The sequence below is a fragment of the Mirounga angustirostris genome, unplaced genomic scaffold (genome assembly GCF_029215605.1).
Source record: "Mirounga angustirostris isolate CCGP_5_RB_7025 unplaced genomic scaffold, mMirAng1.0.hap1 SCAF_6, whole genome shotgun sequence".
NCBI classification, from domain to species: domain Eukaryota; kingdom Metazoa; phylum Chordata; class Mammalia; order Carnivora; family Phocidae; genus Mirounga; species Mirounga angustirostris.
Window position 1 is genome coordinate 58645080 of NW_026991714.1, and position 20849 is coordinate 58665928.

The window sequence follows — 20849 nt, forward strand, 5'->3', positions numbered from 1 at the left end:
GCCCAGTGGCCCTTGATGTTTCTGGGCACACCTGCCCCGCAGCCCCCCTCCACACTGAGCCCTGTGCTGGGCATGTTTCCTTGGCCCCCCGCCCTCCAGCCTCAGCTCTGCTCTCCTCTTCTTACTTGGACTAGGAGGGGTGAAGAGGGGTGGGGACGGAGGGGTCACTAGGGCCTGCTGGGCAGTGGCTGGCCCTGCTCTAAGTGCAGGTACTCGGTACCTTTCATTTTCAGCCAGAAATGCCATTGGTAAGCTTTACGTGTGGCACTGTATCTGCCAGGGGACACGGACCGGCTACTCCGAGGCCTGCCCCGGGCAAGGCTGGGCTGAGGAGGCCCTGCGGGGGTGAGACCAGTGTGCCAGGGAGTGTGCCCGTGTGCACTAAGGAGTAGGAGCCGCAGTAGAGCTGTGAGGGCGGGGGGCGGTGCACAGACGGGTGGCCCAGGGTGGGAGGAGGGGGGCGGCGGGGAGGATGCTACAACCCTCCTGGCCTGGAGCCCTGTTTCTCCACCTCTCACCTGCCCCTCGTCTTTCCCAGCAGAGGAAGAGGAATCCTCCGGAAGTCGTGTACAACGTGAGTACGGGAGGGGGCACGTGGTCCCTTGGGAAGCTGGAGCTGGGCTTGGGGTGAAGGCATTGCTCCGTGCCCCGATCTTTGCCTGACTTGACCTTCACCTTCCTGCACCACTTGGCTCACGGGCTTGCTGCCTGCAGCGGCCAGCTGCTGGCTGGCTGTTCCGAGGACAGCCCCTTCGCTTGCCTTCCCCCTCCTCGGTCCCCGGGTCCGCTGTTGGCGTTCCCTGTAGATGGCGCTGGGGGACAGCAAGGTCAGGCTGGGCGAGAGTTGGGTGGCAAGCCCCTGGGAGGTCAGCCTCACCACCTGGGTGCGGATCTGATTGTGGTTTTCAGACTGTTGATCTGGGCTGCCCTGAAGGGGACCGTTGCAGGTGGTAACCTCCTGTGAGGAGAGCCACCTCTTCTTCCTTCCTGCAATTGGCCGATCCACAGCCCGTGGTGTTGGCCCTATAAAGAGACAAGTTGCTCAAATATGTGGTTCTGGGGACTCTGGGTGAGCCCTTGCATTGTCCACATTCATGTGCTTTGGCTAGAATTCCACATTTTATCTTCCAACCTAACTTGAGCTTCTCAGCTCAGTGCACAGGGCTGGCAGCTCAGAGAATGTTCCAAAGGGCTGAGGAGGAGAAGGGTAAGGCTGGAGCTGGTTGTGGGCAGAGATGCTTCTGTGAAATAAGGACTGGAGCTTTGACTGTGGGAGCTCCCTGCCAGCTAGGAAGTCGAGAGGCTTCCTCTTGTGTGGAAGCCCACTGTTTTCTGCATTAGTTAGTAAACTCCGTGTCCCACGCCCTCTGCTTTTCCAGGCGCTGCAGAAAGACAAGATGGCAGAGGCCTACAGTGAGATTGGGATAAAAGGCGAGGTGAGTGCTGATTCCCAAGGATTGGGTCAGGGTGGGGATGCTCCCAGGGAGGCCCTCCTCACCTTCTAGATGTGCCCGCTCTATAGGCCTCCGTCCCGTCCATTTGCAGCCATTCCTTGTATCACTGACAGAAGGCCCTGTGGTAGCTGCCAGGGGCAAAGGGTAACCCAGCTCTTTCCCACTTGACAGCACCTAAGACAGTGAGGAAAGGTGATGTTCTTTCAGGAACCAAGTCTAGATTCTAAGATGCACTAAGCTTTGTAAAAACCAAGTCAAATCTGTCACCATCAGTAATTACTAAGTGCTTACTGTGTGCCATGCTGTGTTAGGACTCTGGGGCAAAATGGAAATGCAGGGCCCCTTGTTTCTAAAAGATTAAGAATTTCCAAATGGTGAGAGCAGAGCATTGACCCCTCCTGGGCAGGGGCTGCGTAGGTCACGTGTCCCCAAAGCAGGCCTGGTCCGTGCTTTACTGGGTAGGTGGTCTCACGTCATCCCCACAATAACCCAGTGAGAAATGTGTGCCCTGCAAGGCACAGGAGGTGAAGTGACTTGCCCAAGGTCGCTTAGCTAGTAAATAGGGGAGCCCGGATGTGCGTGGACTCTGTAGCCAGAGCTGCTACCACTATGTGGTTGCCATTCCCGGTGAGCATTGAGGAGTAGCTAGGAAGTCCAGGAGCGACAGGGAGGCCCGTTTATTCCAAGCGGCAGGCAACATGGCCAGCTCCCATGCGGCCCGGATTCTAGAACTCTGGGGTCTCTGAGCGTATGAGTGGGGCAGAGCAATCCTGGGCCGCATCGAAGCCAGTCCTCACCTTCTCTGCGGAGTGAGGTCTAACCAGTGGCCTGAGGACCCTTCTTTCCCAGGGGTGAGGGTGCGGGCTGGGAGACAGACGGTCACCTCCGACTCTCTGGGGGCCCCGAGAGTAGGGGCCTTGAGCAGGAGCCGCTGCTGAATGTCTGACTCTCTGCCCCTTTGTCTCCTTCCCACAGAACCAGCGTCGGCGAGGGAAGGGGCACGATGGCCTTTACCAGGTGAGAGCTGAGGCAGTGCCTCTGGTCTGTGCTGAGGGCCTTCCCTCCCTGCGTGGTGCCAGCTAATCAGGAGCAAGTCTAGACTCGCCCATTTTGCTTGCTTGGTGGCACCCAGCTCTTGCCATCAGCTGGGCAGGGCCAAAACCCCAGGCCTCAAATCAGGTCCCAGTGCCACCTCTGCCAGGAAGGCCTTGGGGCATGCCTGGGATTCAGCCATCCAAGCACAGTGACTTGGCTCCAACCAGGAGACCATGGGAGCCCCCAGGCACTGGCCACAGATAAGCAGCCACTGCCCAGAGGGCTGATGTAGGCAAAGGACACCACACAAGCAATTTTCTGCCTCTTCCTCCACAGCTCGGGGCCCTTGCAAGAAGCCTTGCTCAGCCTTGTATCCGCAGACCTAATAAGATGGGTGGATGGGTGGGAAAATTGAAGGGCAAAAAAATCAAGAGAAACAGTAACTTTAAAAAGGATATGTTGTTATAGTCAGGTGCCTGGTGTATGCAAATAAGTGTGAAAAATTATGCAAACCAAGGATACCCAGCCTACTTCTCTAAAATATAATCCCCAGCGGGTTCTTATTTGGCTACTTCTGGCTCCCCTGGGCTCTTCACAGCTTGCTTGACTGACTCCAACGTGTCAGGCTGCCCAGCTTGCCCCAGTTCAGAATGTCAAAAGGGCCCCCAGAATGTTCCTGTGTGTGGCTGCTTTGATCTGCCTTCTGGACCAGGGAGAGATGTTCCAGTGGGACTGAGACCAGCTTGTCTGCTCCCCGACAAAGAACACAACTGTAGTAGGGTGACGTGGGAAGGAGGCTGGGGAAGGAGGGCTGAGGTCAGGGAGCCACCGTCTCCCTGTGACAAGTCCTGGCTTCCTGGAGGCCCAGGTATCAGGGACAGCAAACTCTCTGGAGCAAACCTGATCCCAGCTCAGTGTTCAGGGATGAGGGTGCTCCCCTTCCTCTTGGGTCCAACCGGAAGGCCTTCTAGGCCCATGTACAGTAGGGCTCAGTATGTAGGGAGAATTTAGCTGGAAAGGAATTGCTCCAGGGCTGTCTGCGGCAGGGCAGAGAGTGCATCTCTCCTGCAGCCCTCTTGGGTCCAGGCCCGCACCCATGGCGTGAGGGGCTCGTTCCACTTGTTCACCTCTGGGTAGGCTCACACGGAGTTCCTGACCCACTTTTCTTTTCTGATTTGCTTTCCCAGGGGCTCAGCACTGCCACCAAGGACACCTATGATGCCCTCCACATGCAGACCCTGCCTCCTCGCTAACAGCCCCAGGCATTTCACCAACCATTTCACAGGCCAGACCTGCCCAGATTGTTAAAGACTCAGGATAAAGCATTTATAACCCAGTTCACTCCTATTTCTCCACCACCAAAGTATTCCCTCTTATGAATTGGATGCTTTGCATTTTAACATTTGGTCATATCCAACTCCAAACCATCATCCCTGGGCTCTGGAGGGGAGGGTGCTCCGCCAGGGTTATGGCCCTGACCTCGAGGAGTGCTTTGTGAGTGCCACCCGTTCTCGGGGCTTCTGGGGGTCTTGTGGTTCCTCGGAGACTGTGGACGGGCCCCTCTCCTGGAGGCCCCGGGCTCTTACCTGGGAGACGGGTACATCCTCCTCTCACAGCCATGTTCTGTCCGTGTTTTGTCAAGTCCCCAGAGAAATCCCAAATGTTAGCACATATCCCACTAGTCTTCACTGTTCCGTCAGTATTTCAGTGTCTTTGCTCCTGCTGTAAATTTGGCTTCTGTTGTCAACCTGCGCCCTCATTTCAAGGTCACTTGTCACTGGGGCAAAGGGGCTGTTGTGCCTCCCCGTGCAAGGTCTGGGCGGGTGGGGGTGGGGAGAGCCGTGCAGGTCTGTGACAGCCCCGGCCCGGGTGGCTGAAGCAGGGGAGCAGGCGAGCGGTGATGGAGGCTCAGCTAGAGCACAGGGCGGGGTGCGGGGCAGACAGGAAGGGGCCCTCCTTCACAGAACTTAGCGTTCGTGGGCTGGGCGCTCTGGGGAGCGGACGACGAACAAGCCTGTGCTTGTCCTCACGGAGCTCACTCTCACCAGGGACGCGAGTTGTGAACAGGCCGGCCTCAAGCACGTAGTAAGGGCCGTGGCAGAGTGCGAACAGTGGGGGCGAGGGAAGGGGGCAAGAGCACACTCTTTCCAGGCACTGGCTCACCTCACACTCCGAGTGAAAGACAGCGTCCCTGGGAAGGCCTCCCCAGGAGGCACGGCCCCTCACAGACCTGCAGACACCCGAGGGCTGTGGCGGGGTCGCCTCGGCCGGCTTCCAGGAACAGTGCTGTACTGTAAGGTGTCATGTGTGACCCTCTCTGCCCCGCTTGGTTTTAATTTATACTGGTTTGCTAAAGCCTTACTTACTCTTCTGCATAATAAACGCTTTGGTGAAGCAGCCTTTACTGTGAACTTTATTTCGGCAGTCCAGCAGGTAATGGTGATTCGGTCTGGGGCGACCCATCTGGTGCCCTTGCCATGGGCCGAAACCGCTGACTCCCAGAGGCCACGATGGTTCCTTGGGCCAGGCAGGTGGGCCCAGGTGCATCCAGGGCCGGGAGTGCTGCCGTCCGGGCTGGCGGCCGGGCCTCGGGGCCGAGCGGGCGTCAGGCTGGGCCAGGCCTGGGCGGGACCTGCGGGGAGGGCCCGGGGAAGCAGCCGGAGTGCAGGGCTCCCAGCCCCGTGGCCAGCTTGGGGAGGACGGGCACGCGGCAGAGGGGGCCCACGGAGCAGCCCCTGGCAGCCGACAGGGTGTCCGGGAGTTGCGACGGCACAAACCCTCGGGCTGCAGGGTTTGGGGAGGGCTGGAGCATGACAGAGGTCTCTTTAGGTCAGGGTGTCTGTAAATGTGGTGGCCGTAAAAGAGGCCCCAACTCGTCAAGCTCCCAATTAATATGGGGCCGACTTGGGGCGTTTGGGATTCCAGCAGGAGTGACTGGAATCTCTGCGAGGCGTACATGTAGCACCTCATGAGGAGAAGGCGTTCAGTTTGAAACCGGGCCCCGTCGGGGGAATGCAGTGCCATTCAACAAATATTTACCCTGCACCTACCTGTTTCTGTGCCCAGCATTTTGCAAGCTACCAGGGAGGGCAGAGAAGAGCCACCACAGCGTTCAGGACTTAAAATTTTGCCGTTGGATTCGGGCCGCACCACGGAAAAAGCACCGCAGGTCGCATCACGACCCACAAGGCGGCAGGCAGGAGGGGGAGCCGCCAGGGAAGGGGTGCAGACAGTCCAGCAAGGGCCTGGGAAGCGGGGCAGGTTTCGTGCGAGGTAGGCCTCTGACGCCTGCCGGCCCTAATTGGGCGGCCTGGTCACCAGGCAATGGAATGGGAAAATGACAGTGAGTGGCTTTAGCTGCCTTGATTCCAAGACAACAGACGGCCCCTTTTGGGTTGCTACTCCTTTGGCTTCTACTCACTGGGCTTTTTAAAACCTGAGGTTGGGTTCATCTGTTAGTCAAAGTGAGTGAGCCTCATACCTCAGACCGAGTCAAGGTCCGCTGAGTTACCCACAGGCCGCGTGACCCGTATGGCTGGCTTGCAAATAGGAGTTGGATCCAGTTCCGTCAAGAATCTGATCAAGAGGCAGGGAGGAAAGCTAGCAACGAGGTGTGGGCGCTGCAGCTGACCTAGGTGGGGGAGTGAGGACACTTACTGGACCACAGGCAAGACAGCCACACAGAGCAGCCAGCTGGGCGAGGGCTGAGCACACGCTGGGGGAACGAAGCAGGGGCCAAGGGGAGGCGGCCCTGGGGCAGCCCAGCCCCTGCCCTTCCTCGGGTCTGGCAGTCCTCCCTTCAAAGCACAATTGTATTCCTTCCATCCCAGGAAGTTACTGATTGTAGAAGATGTGCTATCAACTTACTTTTAAGTACAAAAACAAACAAACAAAAAACCACTCTTAACATAAACACCCATTGTAAGATGCAGCCCTGTTTCGTAAGGGTTAAAATATGAAGATGTGTTTTAGGACCAAGGAAGTATGGCATTTCACTTGCATTGAGGAACCAAAACATTTTATGTGTGTACGTAAATTAAAATGGAAGCTTCCAAAGTATCTTTCAAAACTGTCATGACTTTGATGTCACTGAAGTCAATGTGGATAATTCTGATCAGTTTTTCTTCTTCCTGGAATAGAACTCAAGGCTCCTGGTTTACAAACAGAATAGTCACTGACGCCCAGGTGTGGCAGGTACAAAAAGGGCAGATGATCCATTCGGCTAAGAGGATAGCTCCAAAGGGGACTCAGGGCCTGGGCGTTCGGTTATGGCCGTTAGCTGTAGATCTTGTTCTGTCCGTGAATAACTCGTGCATTTTGGTGGCCTGGCCCTGGATATTTCTGTGAACCTATGACTGAGGTGAGGTCTAACTACAGATTTATGTCCTACAACTTCAAGCCCTAGTTTTGGGAGAAAAGGCAACAATAAGAGCAGACGTTATTCACATCACCTCGTAGGTGATTCAGCTTGGCAGATGCCAACAGGAAGCGGGTTAGAAAAGGACTGCAGGGTAATGATCTAATTCAGTACTCTATCCCCGTTCTTTAGGGTTCACAAACGGGTTTTGCTTTCTCAAGTCTTTCCCATGCTAGTGAGCGTGCCACTGTCTCTACCAGAGGATTTCTATTAAAAATAAGCCCCCAACTTACATGCAAGCTATAAATACAAGAAGGGGTGGATGGTAATGGAGGAGGAGCTCTTGGAGGCAGGAGCAGGGGACAGAAGAGCTGGTATTGCCTTCCCACCCTGGGCCCTGCAGGGGACGGCCAGCGCCTTGGAGACAACAGCCGTCTCCTCCTCCGCAGGGCACACAGGGCCAGGTTCAGTCCAGTTAGACAGGAGTGCCTCCGAAAGCTCTTCAACAAGCTCAGGTTTGCTCTCTGGGAGAATTCACTTTAAGAGTCAAATGCTCAGACAACAGGTTGCATTATGACACTAAATGTGAACTAGCCTAAGCCGGAGGGAGCTAAGCCAAGCCAAGCTGTGTGCTCTCCGACAGGAGAACCAGACACCAAGTCCAGGACTAGCCTCTTTCAGAGAACCCCAGAGAGTGGGTGTTCAGGATGTGGCAGGGAAGGCTGGAGGGGCACAAGAGTGTAAACAGTAAATGCGGAAAAGTCAAGTTCAATGCCAGGTCTGCCGTCAAAGACACAAGTGAAGTGGGAGCTCTGGAGTTTTCTTGCAGGACTAGTCAAGGGCCCGTGTGTTTGGTCACACAAAGCCCAGGGGGTGTGAAGGAGACTACTGCTACTTGAATCAGGGCCCCCCTTAAACTCTGAGGGTCTGGGGAGGGAAAGGTGTGCTGGTCACAGCGCCCCCCAGGGGCACAGGAGGAAATGCACAGTAGGACCCAGGGTGGGCGTGGGCTAGGAACCAAGATGCTCAGGGGGCCTGGGGCTCCTGGGAGCTCCTGCTGGAAAAGACAAACTGGAAGGCTTCCGTGACCCTCTGTGCGGGAAGCATCCAGAACACCAACACAACAATTTCAAGGAAACTCCCAACAATGTGAAAACACTTGGAAAATGGTTTAATGATGTTTTACAACAGAAACGAACTGTACAGTTACAGTAAGTTTAATATATATATAAAAATTACAGCAGACAAATGCATCTACACAAAATCTACCATTTCATTCTGATTCACTGTCACCTACGCAATCTCTCCCAAGCCTACAGCCCCTGCAGGAGGCCCCAGGAGGGGGAATCATATAAAGGGCACTTTTAAAGAGACAGCACCACTCATATTCCCCACCGCCTCCCTCAGGCCTCTGGGAGGCACATCAGCTAATTCCCCAAAATGTAAAGTTGCTTGTGTTTTGGGTTTTTGAAATCAAGAAAACGTGTGTTTCCCAGGGGCCCAGATAACAAGTTCCCCCGAACTCCAAGTTATCAGCAGATTCTTACAAAACGCCCCTATCAGAGGGGAAATGGCTAAGCAGGCACTCTGGGGCGGGCTATGCAGCAGCCACCCAGACTGCACCGGGATCTAAGGAGAAACGTAAAAGGACGCCCAACCAACTACTCAGAAACTGTCACTGCCTCGTTAAAGCTGCTGGACGATTTTGGAAAGAATCATTTACACCACATCTTAAGTTTCCACAAAAGAGAACTCAAACTCACATTTTAAACTTAAGTACATAAAACAAAAAGTTTCGGGAGGCCAAGGGGCCAATACCCCTTATGACTCTCCCTTGACAACAGTGGAAAAACACCCCTGAATCAATATTTAAAAAAAAAAAAAAAAAGGAAGAAAAGAAAAAGAGGGGGAGGGGGAGTTAAGATATTTAAAGACAGACAGAGAGAGAGAGAGAAGTCTTTAGGAAAACAAGATCACTGTCTCTTTAAAACAAAACAAAATCCTCGTTGGGAACAGTAATCCGCAAATATGCAATCCAAATTGAACCTGGTGGAAGTTTATTACTGAATATTATGTACACTCAGAACTTTTTCATTTTCTTTTTTATTATGAACACCTAGGCAGTGAAAACTGTTATGTTAATACATACATAGACACACCCAAAACATACAAAAATACTATTATTTCAAACTACTAAGAATAGGACAGTTCAGTTATTTTCATGCTATGACTTTAAGAGCATTACACTGAAACAAACAAGAAGTTAAACGACATTTTTTTTTTTTTAATATCCCAGAAATATACCAAAATATACATCTAAGCTTTGGAATTACTGAGGTTAGACTAATGCAAGTGCTGGGTAATCGTACTTAATACACAAGTCTAAGGTTCTGCAGGAAAGAAATCATCTTTGGTATCTGCATCAGGCTAATATTATTAACATTTGGATTTTGCTTTGGGATAGAGCTTGTATGACCCTAGAACCAAATACCCCCCTCCCCCAATCAACTGAGATTAAAAAGATCCATGTAAAAAGTTCCTTCATTTGCAACCCCCCCGCCCCCACCCCCAAGTTAAAAAGTCACAGGCATCTACCTAGCACAAAGGTTGTGAGATACAATGCATAGTTGCACAGTGGTGCTGCCAAAGGAAACGAACTACAGCAAGGAGAACTGAAAAGCATGGTAACCCTTCTGCATGTTTTCTCACAAACAGGACAGCCACTTCCAAGCAGTTCCAGTCAAGGAAAAGAGAAAAGGCTCAGAAGGGCACCTTGGCGTGTACTCACTGTCATGACCCCAGAGGTCCAAGCACCCAGCAGAGCAGCCAGGCCTGCACCAGTGTCTTCAACTTCCCCCCACTCTGTGGGTCCAGCGGCAGCCCCCAGCCCCCCAGTCCCTGTGCTAAGCCCCCGCGGTGACCGTGGTTTGCTGTCCGGTAGATCAGCACGGTGACGGCGTTTTGTCTACTGCTTTGGAAAATCTGAAATGCCAATTTGTTCCACGGCACATTCACAAGTTGGCCAGAGCCAAAGCTACTGAGGATGCACCTCTGCGAACCCCAAAACATGGAAAAAAGAGCCCCCTGCCCTTACCATGGGTCAGAGGCCCCCACCCCCACCCCTAGCCTCACTCCTCTAAATGCCAGGACGCCACAGACTGGATTGATGCTGAAGACTTCCCTTTTCTTTGGTTTTTTTGTTTGTTTTGAGTTTATACAATCATCAAGGAATCTTTGGTTTTGGCTGGAAATTTAAAAAACAAAACAAAACAAAACAAAGAAACCACCCTCCCCTGGCTTATAGCAGCAGTATTAAGACCTGGCAAAGCTTTCTTTCAACATTGGGGGTGGGAATTGAAGGTTGGGAACTACATTCAAAGAAAAGGTGAAAGGGCTGGGGATGCAGCTTCTAGAGAGCCCACTGGATACAAGATTGTCAAATAATAATAATATTAATAATAAAAACTTAAATATTTGGATATTTTTTTTTTTTTTTGGTCATGTCAAAGGAAAAAAAGTGAAATGTGTATGCAGCAGTCAGCTTAAAGGAGCCTTTGGTGTCTTTTCCCTTCCACCCAAAGTCCTGAAAATAAGCAGAACCCTGAGGCCTCGGAGAGGAAGGGGACGGCCTCCACCTCACCAGGGAAATCTGACCTGTGGCGCGGGGTGGGGGCGTGGAGAGAGGGCCAGCCCCTGAAGGCAGGGTGGTGGGGAAAGCCGATGTTAAGAGACCTGTGAAGACCCCTTGCAACGACAAGAAACAGAAGATTGCAATTTGCCCTCACTTTGCAGTAGCTTTTCAGCAGCGACATTCAGAGGCTTGAGGAGGTCCCACCCTAGGCTACAGGTCCCGTGATGCTATAGGCCAGAGTTCAACATTACTTAGAGGAGGGAGGGCAGACCTGGCAACTCTGTAGGGTTTAGCAAAGTTAAAGCAAGTTACTCAATCATGAGTTTGAAATGAGGTATACGACAGCTGCTGGACTCGAGGTGGGCCGCAGCGCCACACCTGCTCACCTAGCCTCAGCCACTGCCAGGGAGCAAGGGCCCGGAGCTACGGGCCGGTGCGGGAGGCGACCTCTGTTTCCTGGGAGAGGGAGACCCCCCTCCCGGGGACCGAGTACTGCACATGCGCTCCCGCAGGCAGAGGCGAGGAGCTGGAAGAAGTCCGTCGTGCCTCTGCCTTTGCCTCAGGGGCAGCCCGCCACGGACGCTGCAGAGAACCAACCTGTAGTATGACCACCGAGCCTTCTGCTCCTTCCGCCGCCCCCGGCCCCCCGCCCCCCACGCTGGCGGTTTCCAATACACCCAGGCTGGGATCAGTCCACTCAACTCTTAGCGAAGTCCGGGCCGCCTCCCGCACACCTGGGCAGGCCCGAACCGGAAACGCGGCACCCCGCGCACCTGCCGCCCGGCCTTTCCTGGCAGAACCGCCTACACGTCAGCCTCCAAGAGCCTGGGAGGGCTCGGTGGAAGCGCCCTTCCCCTACTGGGCTCTGTCCTTTCTCACTGTGTCACTCGAAGGAGAGTCCAGTGTGAAAACAAGCGTGGCGATGTGCTGCTTTCGCGCAGCACTCTCTCGGGCTGCCCGCCTGCGGCCCTCGGGGTCTAACGCTGGAGCTCAGCGCTGCTGCCAGGTCAGGAAAGAAGCCCGAAGAGCTGCTTTCTAAGGTTGTGGCTGACTCAAAACAAGGATGAGCCGGTCAACTGAGAAAACACGGGGGAACTTTGCAGCAGACCTCAATGTTTTTTTACAGTAAATTACTTCTGGGGTCTGAACTTGCTGACAGTGTCCTGGGTTTGAACCAGAAAGTGGTGCCAGGTGACAAAGCCCTGTGCAGAGCGGGCAGATGCAGGGACACCTTCCCTCCCCAGCCTGGGGAGGCTCACTTCCACACTCCAGGTGGTGTTCCCTCACGCACACCTTGTTTTCCGTAACGTCTGTGTCGAGTGCTCTTATCCTCACTATCCCTATCACCTACTTACAAACCTCTCTAGCGCTTTGAAAGTCACACAAGATTAATACCACTTTTACATAACGTCAGAACAATGAGATTATTAGTAAAGCTTTCATGAAGTTCTGCAACCTGATCATTTCTTGACAGAGTATCAAGAGAGCAATAAATGACCCATCTTTCTGTGTCCCACCAATAGTACACCAAGACAACAAACTTCTGAACTCCCTAGAACTCATGTATAAAACCATTTTGGAAAGATACAGCTCCCTGGGAGAGTAAAGGAAAGTCTTTTGGTTTTCCATGTAATCCTGCTCTTGAAAATGCTTATCCCTTACAAGTGACAGAACAGAGATAGCACGTCTAGGTATCATCTGAACTCAAACAGACTGTACTGGTTCTATTTATAAGTGTTAGATAAAGGGAAATGAAGAAAAAAATTCTACCCCCCATCTTTTGCCCTCCCCCCAGTTTGCCAGCAATTCTAAGAACATCACGGCTGCACTGAGCAACTCTATCCATCTTTACAGAGCCAGCAGAGTGAAACTAAATCAATCTCTTTTCCAAAGCCAGGATAACCAACAAGACTTCCTTCAAAAAGGGGGTAAGGGAGGAGAGAAAGGACAGGAGAGGAAAAAGAAAAGAGACATAGGTACAGCTTTTTCCAAATTTCAGCCTTTAACTCCTATTCTCTCTGCCTATTTTGAAACCCTAAGAATAAACAGTGACATAGCAGTGTCTTTGGTATCCAAACCAAATCCCACTCAAGTTCTGTGAGATGGATGGTTTATTTAAAAATAACCTTTTTGGAGATATAGTCTATATCTGAACGTGGGGAGCCAAGACTGTCTGGGCAGAAAGGGCTCTTCAATTTCTCCTACGCTGGCATCATTTCTCATTCACATTCCCACCAAGAACAACACTCTCCTCAATCTCAGCCACCTACCAATCCCTAAAGGTCACACCTTAGCACACGTGTGAGGCAAGCAGATTGGCTTTCAACTGCTTCGTTTGCTTTTACTTCTGTTTGCATTTTTTGGTCTAGACAGAATTAGCCTTGGTATGAAAAAAGGAAGTAGGGTTTTAAAATGTTGGGCTACTAGCACAACATTCAATAACATGACAGAGGGTGACAAAAAGAACCTGTTTTACTTTAATTTCCCTCGACTAAGATGCATCACAAACTCATCTTTCCTCTCCAAATTAAATGGCGCATGTCCACTTCTGCCTCTATCTCTCAACCACACACCCAGATACCCACACATTCGTCCTTTGCCTAAGCTCTTGCTACATAGAGAGGTAATGAATCCTTAGGAGAGGATGGCAGGGTCTGGGGGGCAAGAGCGACCACAGGAAGGGATGTAAATATCTTAGGGGACCCTGAACCTCCAGGACAACCCATGTGCGACCTGCAAGCCACCACCACACACTGCAACGCAGGTCTAACCACAGAGAGGCCAATGAATCCCAAACCCATCCCAGGGATAATTAAGTTTCCTTTGGCAAGACAGATATAAGGAAAAACAAACACACATGAGCAACGTTTTCCTTCTAACATAATCAACTTCTCCTCTCCCCACCCCAACCCTCCCTAACCCTATAAATTGTAACCTATAAACAGGATCCCAAATACATACAGCATCGATCATGTTTATCAATCATAATAAACATCAGTTCAACTAAATGCTACAGCTAGGATTATTTCCACTATTTATAAAGTTTTCTTCTTTTTATTTATTTGGTTTTTAGATTAAAACCAGGTCTGCAACAATGCTAAGCTATACTGAGGTATTTTATGAAGGTGCCAGAAGCTAGCTGTTACCCATCAGCATTACCCTCACAGATTAAGGTATCACCATTCAAAAGGAAAAGGAAGAGAAGGAAGAGGGAAAGGAGCTCCAGGTCACAGAATCAAAGTAAGAGTCACCCAAGTTACTGCTTTTAGAAAAGGCCAAGAATAGAAAAGCCAAAAACAAGGAACTAAGTGCTTCATGGATAAGGACGATCAGAAGAAAGCAACAGCTCAAAAACCATATGGAAATCTGGGTGTAAACTGGACAAATCTGAGAAAAAACGTATTTCCCTGCCCTCCTAATGAAATCCTTTCAAAGATCTTCCTGGAAGTCTCAGGGGTGTCCCATTTAATCTCTTTGGATTAAGAAAAGAATGAGGCAGAACAGGATTAGTATCAGCTCTTAATGATAAAAGCAGTCTAGTTATCCTATTCCTGTTCAAGCTCACATTTGTACTGTGTCCACCATTATGCAAAACTACATAATAGCGGATCTTAAGTTATTTTTCTTAAAGAATGGCAGAAGATTCTTTTTCCTTCTCAAAAATGAAGGTAAATGCTAAGAAAGATTTACCATTTTATAGTGTCGTCGTCAAATATGTTTTAAGATGGAAAATGACTTCAAAATGGCCAGGGCTATGACTACGTGAACAATGTCACACATGACAGGCTTTTCTCTCTCTCACACACACACATGCACTCACAATGGTTATGATCAAAGTCATCCATCAATTCTTGTCCACTGGAATCACTTTAAATTTCAGGACTTTAGTCATTTTCTCCGTTAGCATTGATGGTCTCTTAACATTTTCAGCTCTATCAGTAATCATGGTTTGAGGAATAAACTTTAAATTCATCGATTTAAATGCTCATTTAATGAGAAGGTATTTGGCCAAAATCTCATACTGAATCGTTGCGGCTCTTCTTTAACTGAGGTTACCAAGCTGTGGACTGACCTGGGGGCTGCCCCTAAGGGGTCTGAGCCCCAAGTGTACTGCCAGCAGGAGGCCGAGGGGTGCGCCTCACCGTCAAGGTTGCCGCCAGCCCTGGTGCTGGGGACTTCTCCCCACCAGCCCTCCTCCCTTTTCTTCCTCTCTCAACGGGTTTATTTTTTTTCTTGGCGAAGAAAGTTTTGTGAGGATGACAAGGGACGGGAACAACTTTAGACTGTGAACTACAAAGAGTTTCTTCTGTAAGCCAAGTGTTTGTTATACACTAATTGCAATGTTTACTCTCAGGGGTTAGAACTTTAAAAATCTGCAATGATTTCTTGTATCTTTCCCAGCTTTCCCAGCAATTTATTTATTTATTTCCCCCCCCAGCAATTTAAATAGAAAATGTAACGTTAAAGATTGGGTTGACCTTAAATATTGCGCCAAGCAATGTCTGTGCTTCTGGATAATCTAGACTAGGTTTCCCCCACCTTCCCATTTACACGAGAGAGGACAAAATAATATAAAAAAGAGGTATAATTGTGCTTTTTTCCCCCAACAATGAATGAATTATATAGAACGAAATGGCATGATAATCTCACTAAAAATCTTTTAATTATAACCTTATTTTCCCTTTAAAACAAAAAAAAGGATTGTTAATTTCTAATAATGCCACCATGAAGTACAGATAGGTATGGTCCTACACAAAATGAAAGTTGGATTCCTTTGGTTCCATTTCTTGAGTAATAAGTTGAATAAACTGGGATGGTACTGGTCTTTATCAAATAAATAAAAGGAAGTGTGTACTGTGTCAGGTAATGGAGATGAACATTTTTTTTTAATTCTAAAAAGCTGCCTATATAATTTCAGAAACACTTAAACTAATATAGCACTCAACTTATTTCTTAAATTAGGAACAATAATACTGTTCCTATGAGAAGCCCTTTTCTAGGTCTTTCTGCTCAGTCCTTCAGATTCATACAGGGTATAAATAAAGTTCATGACCAAACTGCACTGCTTGTGATAAGCAGAATTCAATTACATTCACCACTCCCTAGGGAGGGCCCATTACCATGGGCAAATATAGTATCACTATAAATGCATTCAGAATTAGTCTTTGGTTTAATATGTATTCACCAAATTCAGGGATGAAATAAAATTTGCATAATCATTAGGGGGGGAAAAAGAAGAATGTACAATGAGTTATGATGACCTATCTGGCCCATCCGCTTAGAAACGCAGAAAACTCTACCAAACACCTCTTTTTGATCAAATGGCCCCCTCATTTTCTAGACTCTCCCATATAAGGGGGTTAAAAGTTAAGTCTGACCTCAGCTTAGGAGACTCACTCAATTCAACAAGCATTTCTTGAGATGATAAAAAAATATAAAGTAAAAAAGGACTAAAGGTTGGGTCATGAAGCAGTAGGATCAGCAGAATATCTAGGGGTGGTGATGGGGAGGTGATTTTAAACTAAACACCCATCAACAAAGTCTTTTAGTGTTTCATATGTACATGTACAAATGTACCTTTCATTTTACAGTTTGTCTTTAAATAAGAAAAAAATGAGAAAAATTTTTAAAAGTTACCTTTGTCTAAGGATTTATTTCTTTTAAACACATATTTTTATGCTGGTTTAAGGTTTATCCTCATAAGGTGATCCACACACACAAAAAGGCAGAATCCCCTTATCCCAGATTGACTAGAGAATACAGACAGGGCAGGGAATAGAAGATCATCGTACTGACATTTAAAGCTTAATATCTTTTAAAATATTGAATTCTGTTGGTGAATCTGATTTGGGAGAGGGAGCATCTTTTGAACCACACAGGAAAACAAACGAACAAGCACAGCCTTTCCTTGCCCTTCCTTTTGATCCACTGGGTTTGAGTCCCTGAGGACTCCACACTTCCTTTGGTAGCAATTTTGGGAAATTAATGCTATAACCTCTAATCCAGGATGGTGGGTCTCAGCATTTCCCTCCCTGAATCCTTCCTCCTAACTTACTACTCCCAGGGGAGGGACTCGTTCCAATGGGCAGCCAGAGTATTACTGATGGCCCTAAAACCATTTGCACAGACTAAAGTTAGAGATGTCAAGTCAGGATAAAAGATTAAACTTAACTACATTAGAGAAATAGCCATATGGAGAGGAGAGAAACTCGTAACTGACACTACCATTCTATTTACACACCCAACTACATAAACTAGTTAAAATCAAGGTAATGTCTGCCCAGAGGATATTACAATTTACCAACATAAACGATTAAAACAAGCAGCAACTTTTATATAAAATTAATAAAGACAAATGAAAAAAAGAAATTGTCAGTAGCATCTATCTCCTCAATGTGTCTGAAATGCACGTTATAAACTAGTCCATTAGTACAGCAGCTTGCTAAAAATTGACTTTGGTTCAAGCTTAGTTAAAACAACAACAACAACAACAACAACAACAACAAAAAACACACCACACATAAAAAAGGTGGATGGACATTTGTTAGTTTCCCTGCTTGCAGTTCACTGATTTTGGAGGGATTTTAGGGAAGGTGAAGTCATCGGTGAGAAGAGGAAATTTAGGTTGATAATTAAATACAACGTGAAATAAAACAGGAAGACAGAAGCAACAAAAGAAAACTAACAAAGGGACTAAAAATGTTTCTGGCCTTTTAATATGAAGGTGCCTGTCTCCCACTTAGATGATCACAAAGAAACATACACACCGTGTCTGTATCACTGCCTTTCCCAACACTGTGAAGAGACAAATACAGATTCCCAGCTCCCTTCCGGAACACAAGCAGAGCAATCAGAATGAAAATGACGTGTACACCCTCTCTCAGACCCCAGCTCGAAAGGGGGGGGGGCAAGTGCAGTCTTGGGCCTCCAGAGACATAAGCAAGCACCCACAGACACCAAATGGGAACCCTGACCTCCAAGATGAAGGGGAGCTCAGATGAGCCACACTGCAGAGATCCAGTCTTCTGGGAAATGTTCTGGTACAGATATTGTAATCATACTATGCTGACAGAAAGGGGAACTGAATTTCCAAGTTAGCCTCATTCCTCTTCATCGACTTCCATAAACTCTTCCTTTCCATGGGCTCATTTACATAGTCTAGAAACACCCTGAAAACAATTCCAGAAGCTAATCACTTTCTACATTGTATAGCGAGACGGGTATTGCCATTGTGACCTACCTAGCTGGAGCATCACTAACAAACCAAGGAGACACTTGAGGTGTGTGCAAAGTTCCTGCTCAAAGTCCTTCAAAGGTTCTCAAGACCCCATGCCCAGCTAGTAAGTGCATTCTCCAGTCAGGGAAGCAAGGAGCGTCTCAGGGTTAGAGGAGTTTACGCGCCGTCCAGTGAAAAGGAAGCCTGCGGCCAGAGGAAAAGGTGGTAGCCTCAGACTCTTCTCATCACACCTCTTTGGGAGTACAGAATTGATGGCAATAGTCTAGTGGAGTTCCTTCAGAAAACAAAAGAAGGGCGGAGTTTCCCAATTTCCGTAAGTCAATTCGCTCTTTGCCAAGTAAATGAAAGGAAGTCTGGATGAAAAACTTCCACAAAATGGAAACAAACAAACAAACACACCAACAGTAGGAGCATTTTTCAGGAGATAAGAAATCAGGAGAACCACCAAGTCAGGTGTCTGCAGTAGTCTTTGCTCTTCGGGCCCAGATCCTGCCCTGCCGCGCGCACGGCTGTCCCCATGGGAAGTTGCAGAGGCAGCACCAGGGCACCACAGGGTCTGGGCCTCAGGGTCATTCAATGATCTGGGGTGAGTGAGAGCTACAGTTCAGCAGGAATTCCTTCCTACACAAAAGTGCTCCAAAGGCACCACCTGATGGGGGGAGGGGGCGTGTGTGGGATGGGAGTGTTTGCACACACTGCCTTCAGCTTCTGCACCAAGCCTCTTGCATAAGTGGCAAAAGAAAATAATTTTCTAGCACCTCTGTAAGAGTCATCAAGGATAAGGAAACCAGCAAGAACATTCCCCGCAGTTAAGAACGTAAGTCTCCCCTTACCCCCAAACCCTCCCTCCCCACAGTGTGGGAGCTCACTGAAATAGGATCCAGGAGCAAGAGATAAACATGTCCAAACTATATATATATATAAAAAACAATAACAACAACAACAATAATAATAGAGATACAGTAATACAGGCCTGCCTAAATTGTACCAGTTAAGAAAGGAACCCCCAACGCAATTGATACGATTATAAACACCTTGTTATGACTTAATGGCCTGTACAACAGACCCATAAAAATGATTTTTTTTTTTTTTAAGAAAAAAGAAATTTAGACAAACAAGAAATCCCCTTCCTATATTGGAATTGGTAACCCACCTTAACTTGTCATCATGACTGCTGGAAATGATAAGTAGTCCTTTCACTTCTTTTTTGTTTGTTTTTGACTTTTTGTTTCTGTTTTTTTTTTTTTTTTAATTTTTGGTTAGAAAGTTCTCCAATCCATGAAGCAATCCTGAAAAGACAGTGTTTTATTACAAAATTAGGCAAATGTTGTCCTGTCTCCATCCTTTTTTTTCCTGGTATGCGTTCTTTTCCTTCTCTCCCTTCTTTCCCTTGCTGCTGAAACATGGCAAGAGGAAGCCAATCACATTTTTCAGTCTCAGCCTGGCTGGCAGCCCGATCGTGCCGTGAGTGGAAAAGGCCAGTGGCAGCCCCGTGCAGCCCAGCTCACTGTGCCTTGGAGGCGGTGGTGGTGGTGGAGGCGGCCCCACTGGCAGAGGCCACTGTGAAGAGAGAGTTCTGGATGGACTCAGCGGAGGTGGAGGTGGCGTGAAGGCTGGCTACAGGTCCAGAGTTCCCTGCGGAGGCCGCAGCGGCAGAGACCAAGCTCACTGGGTTGCTGGTGAGCAGAGAGAGGTTCTGAGGGTTCAGGAACAGGGGGGCAGTCACGATGTTGGGGGCTCCTCCTGCATTGGCAAAGACCAGGTTCCCAGTTGCATCCAGTGACGTTATTGGAAGAGAGCCACCAGAGGCAAGAGCTACAGACAAAACACCCCACAAACAGGCAGAAAGGAGAATGTTAAAACCAACCTAGAGAAGCCAAGTAGCACATCAAATGTACTGAGTCTTCCTACAACCCAAGTGGAAAAAGTACAGCCCTTAACTGACTTATCTTAATCCCAGCGCTCACCTGTCACCAACTGAAGTGTATTGATAATTTTGGAAGAGCCTGAACAGCTGTATTCTAACGAAGTTAACGAGCACAAGCAGTACAGGTGGGGGGGGGGTCACGCTGCGTCCTGGGGCCTCAGCTTCCCAGAGGACTTCATCCTCCCAGGAGTATTTACTAAGTCCGATCAGTTTGTTTTTAACGAAGTTTGCTGCTTTTACATGTTCATTCAAAAGGCAAACTAGGTACAGTGACTGGGGCACTAAAATACAGTTAGCTTTTTGCCAACTAACTGGCATTATTCATAAATTTGAGCACTTTTTAAAAGTAGGATGTACGGGGCGCCTGAGTGGCTCAGTCCTTGGGCGTCTGCCTTCGGCTTAGGTCCATGATCCTAGGGCCCTGGGATCGAGCCCCACATCAGGCTCCTGCTCAGCGGGAAGCCTGCTTCTCCCTCTCCCACACCCCCTGCTTGTGTTCCCTCTCTCGCTGTGTCTCTCTCTGTCAAATAAATAAATAAAATCTTAAAAAAGATGTACAAGATGAAAACCAGCTTTGAAAATGGCTTCAGTTCTAAAATCATTATATATTACCAAATAAAATGTAAGGTGTGGTTACTGTGTCACTTGCTGAGGCATCACATTTGATTCCTACTACTTGTACAGAGAAGTAGGGGGAGGGGGGAGGAGGGAGAGGAGGGGGAGGAGGGAGAGGAGGAGGGGGAGGAAGAGGAGGAGGAGGAAGGGGAGGAGGGAGAGGAGGAGGAGGAAGGGGAGGAGGGAGAGGAGGAGGAGAGGAGGGGGAGGAAGGGGAGGAGGGAGAGGAGGAGGAGAGGAGGGGGAAGGGGAAGGAGGGGAGGGGGAAGGGGAGGAGGAAGGGGAGGAGGGGGAGGAGGAGGAGGCGGGGGGGAGGAGGAGGAGGCGGGGGGGAGGAGAAAGACAGCAGGAGGCCCAGAGCGGCTTGCTAAGGTTGGGACTTGCTCTCGGAGTGAGAGTCTCTCCATGACGCTGTCTGTCGCTGCTCCACAGAAGCTATCGGTGAACTTTCACTGAGTATCTTCTGTTCTCTGACAACCCCTCCAAGCTCCTCCCACCCATATAACCACATTTTCACATGTAGATTTGAGGGGTTTACTAATGGCATTAAAAATTTGGTTAATTTCTTACATAATATATAAAGAAAGCGAGGG

General features: G+C 49.0%; 2 protein-coding genes across 6 annotated transcripts in view; one reads left to right on the forward strand and one right to left on the reverse strand.

Moving 5' to 3' along the window:
* Positions 1-4290, forward strand: part of CD247 (CD247 molecule) — a 70544-nt gene extending 66254 nt beyond the window's left edge. Inside the window, exons 5-8 of one of the 2 annotated variants that reach the window (XM_045876180.2) lie at positions 539-574; positions 1380-1436; positions 2430-2471; positions 3677-4290. In XM_045876180.2, the coding sequence (XP_045732136.1) occupies positions 539-574; positions 1380-1436; positions 2430-2471; positions 3677-3742 (201 nt within the window). In that variant the 3' untranslated portion in view covers positions 3743-4290. The remainder of the gene's footprint in view (positions 1-538; positions 575-1379; positions 1437-2429; positions 2472-3676) is intronic. The other variant, XM_054508075.2, reaches the window with a different exon arrangement.
* A 3714-nt stretch (positions 4291-8004) lies between these two features.
* POU2F1 (POU class 2 homeobox 1) overlaps positions 8005-20849 on the reverse strand; it is a 190726-nt gene continuing 177881 nt past the window's right edge. For all 4 annotated transcript variants that reach the window (XM_064594384.1, XM_064594383.1, XM_045877544.3 and 1 more), the window contains one exon: positions 8005-19529. In XM_064594384.1, coding sequence (XP_064450454.1) covers positions 19219-19529 — 311 coding nt within the window. In that variant the 3' untranslated portion in view covers positions 8005-19218. The remainder of the gene's footprint in view (positions 19530-20849) is intronic.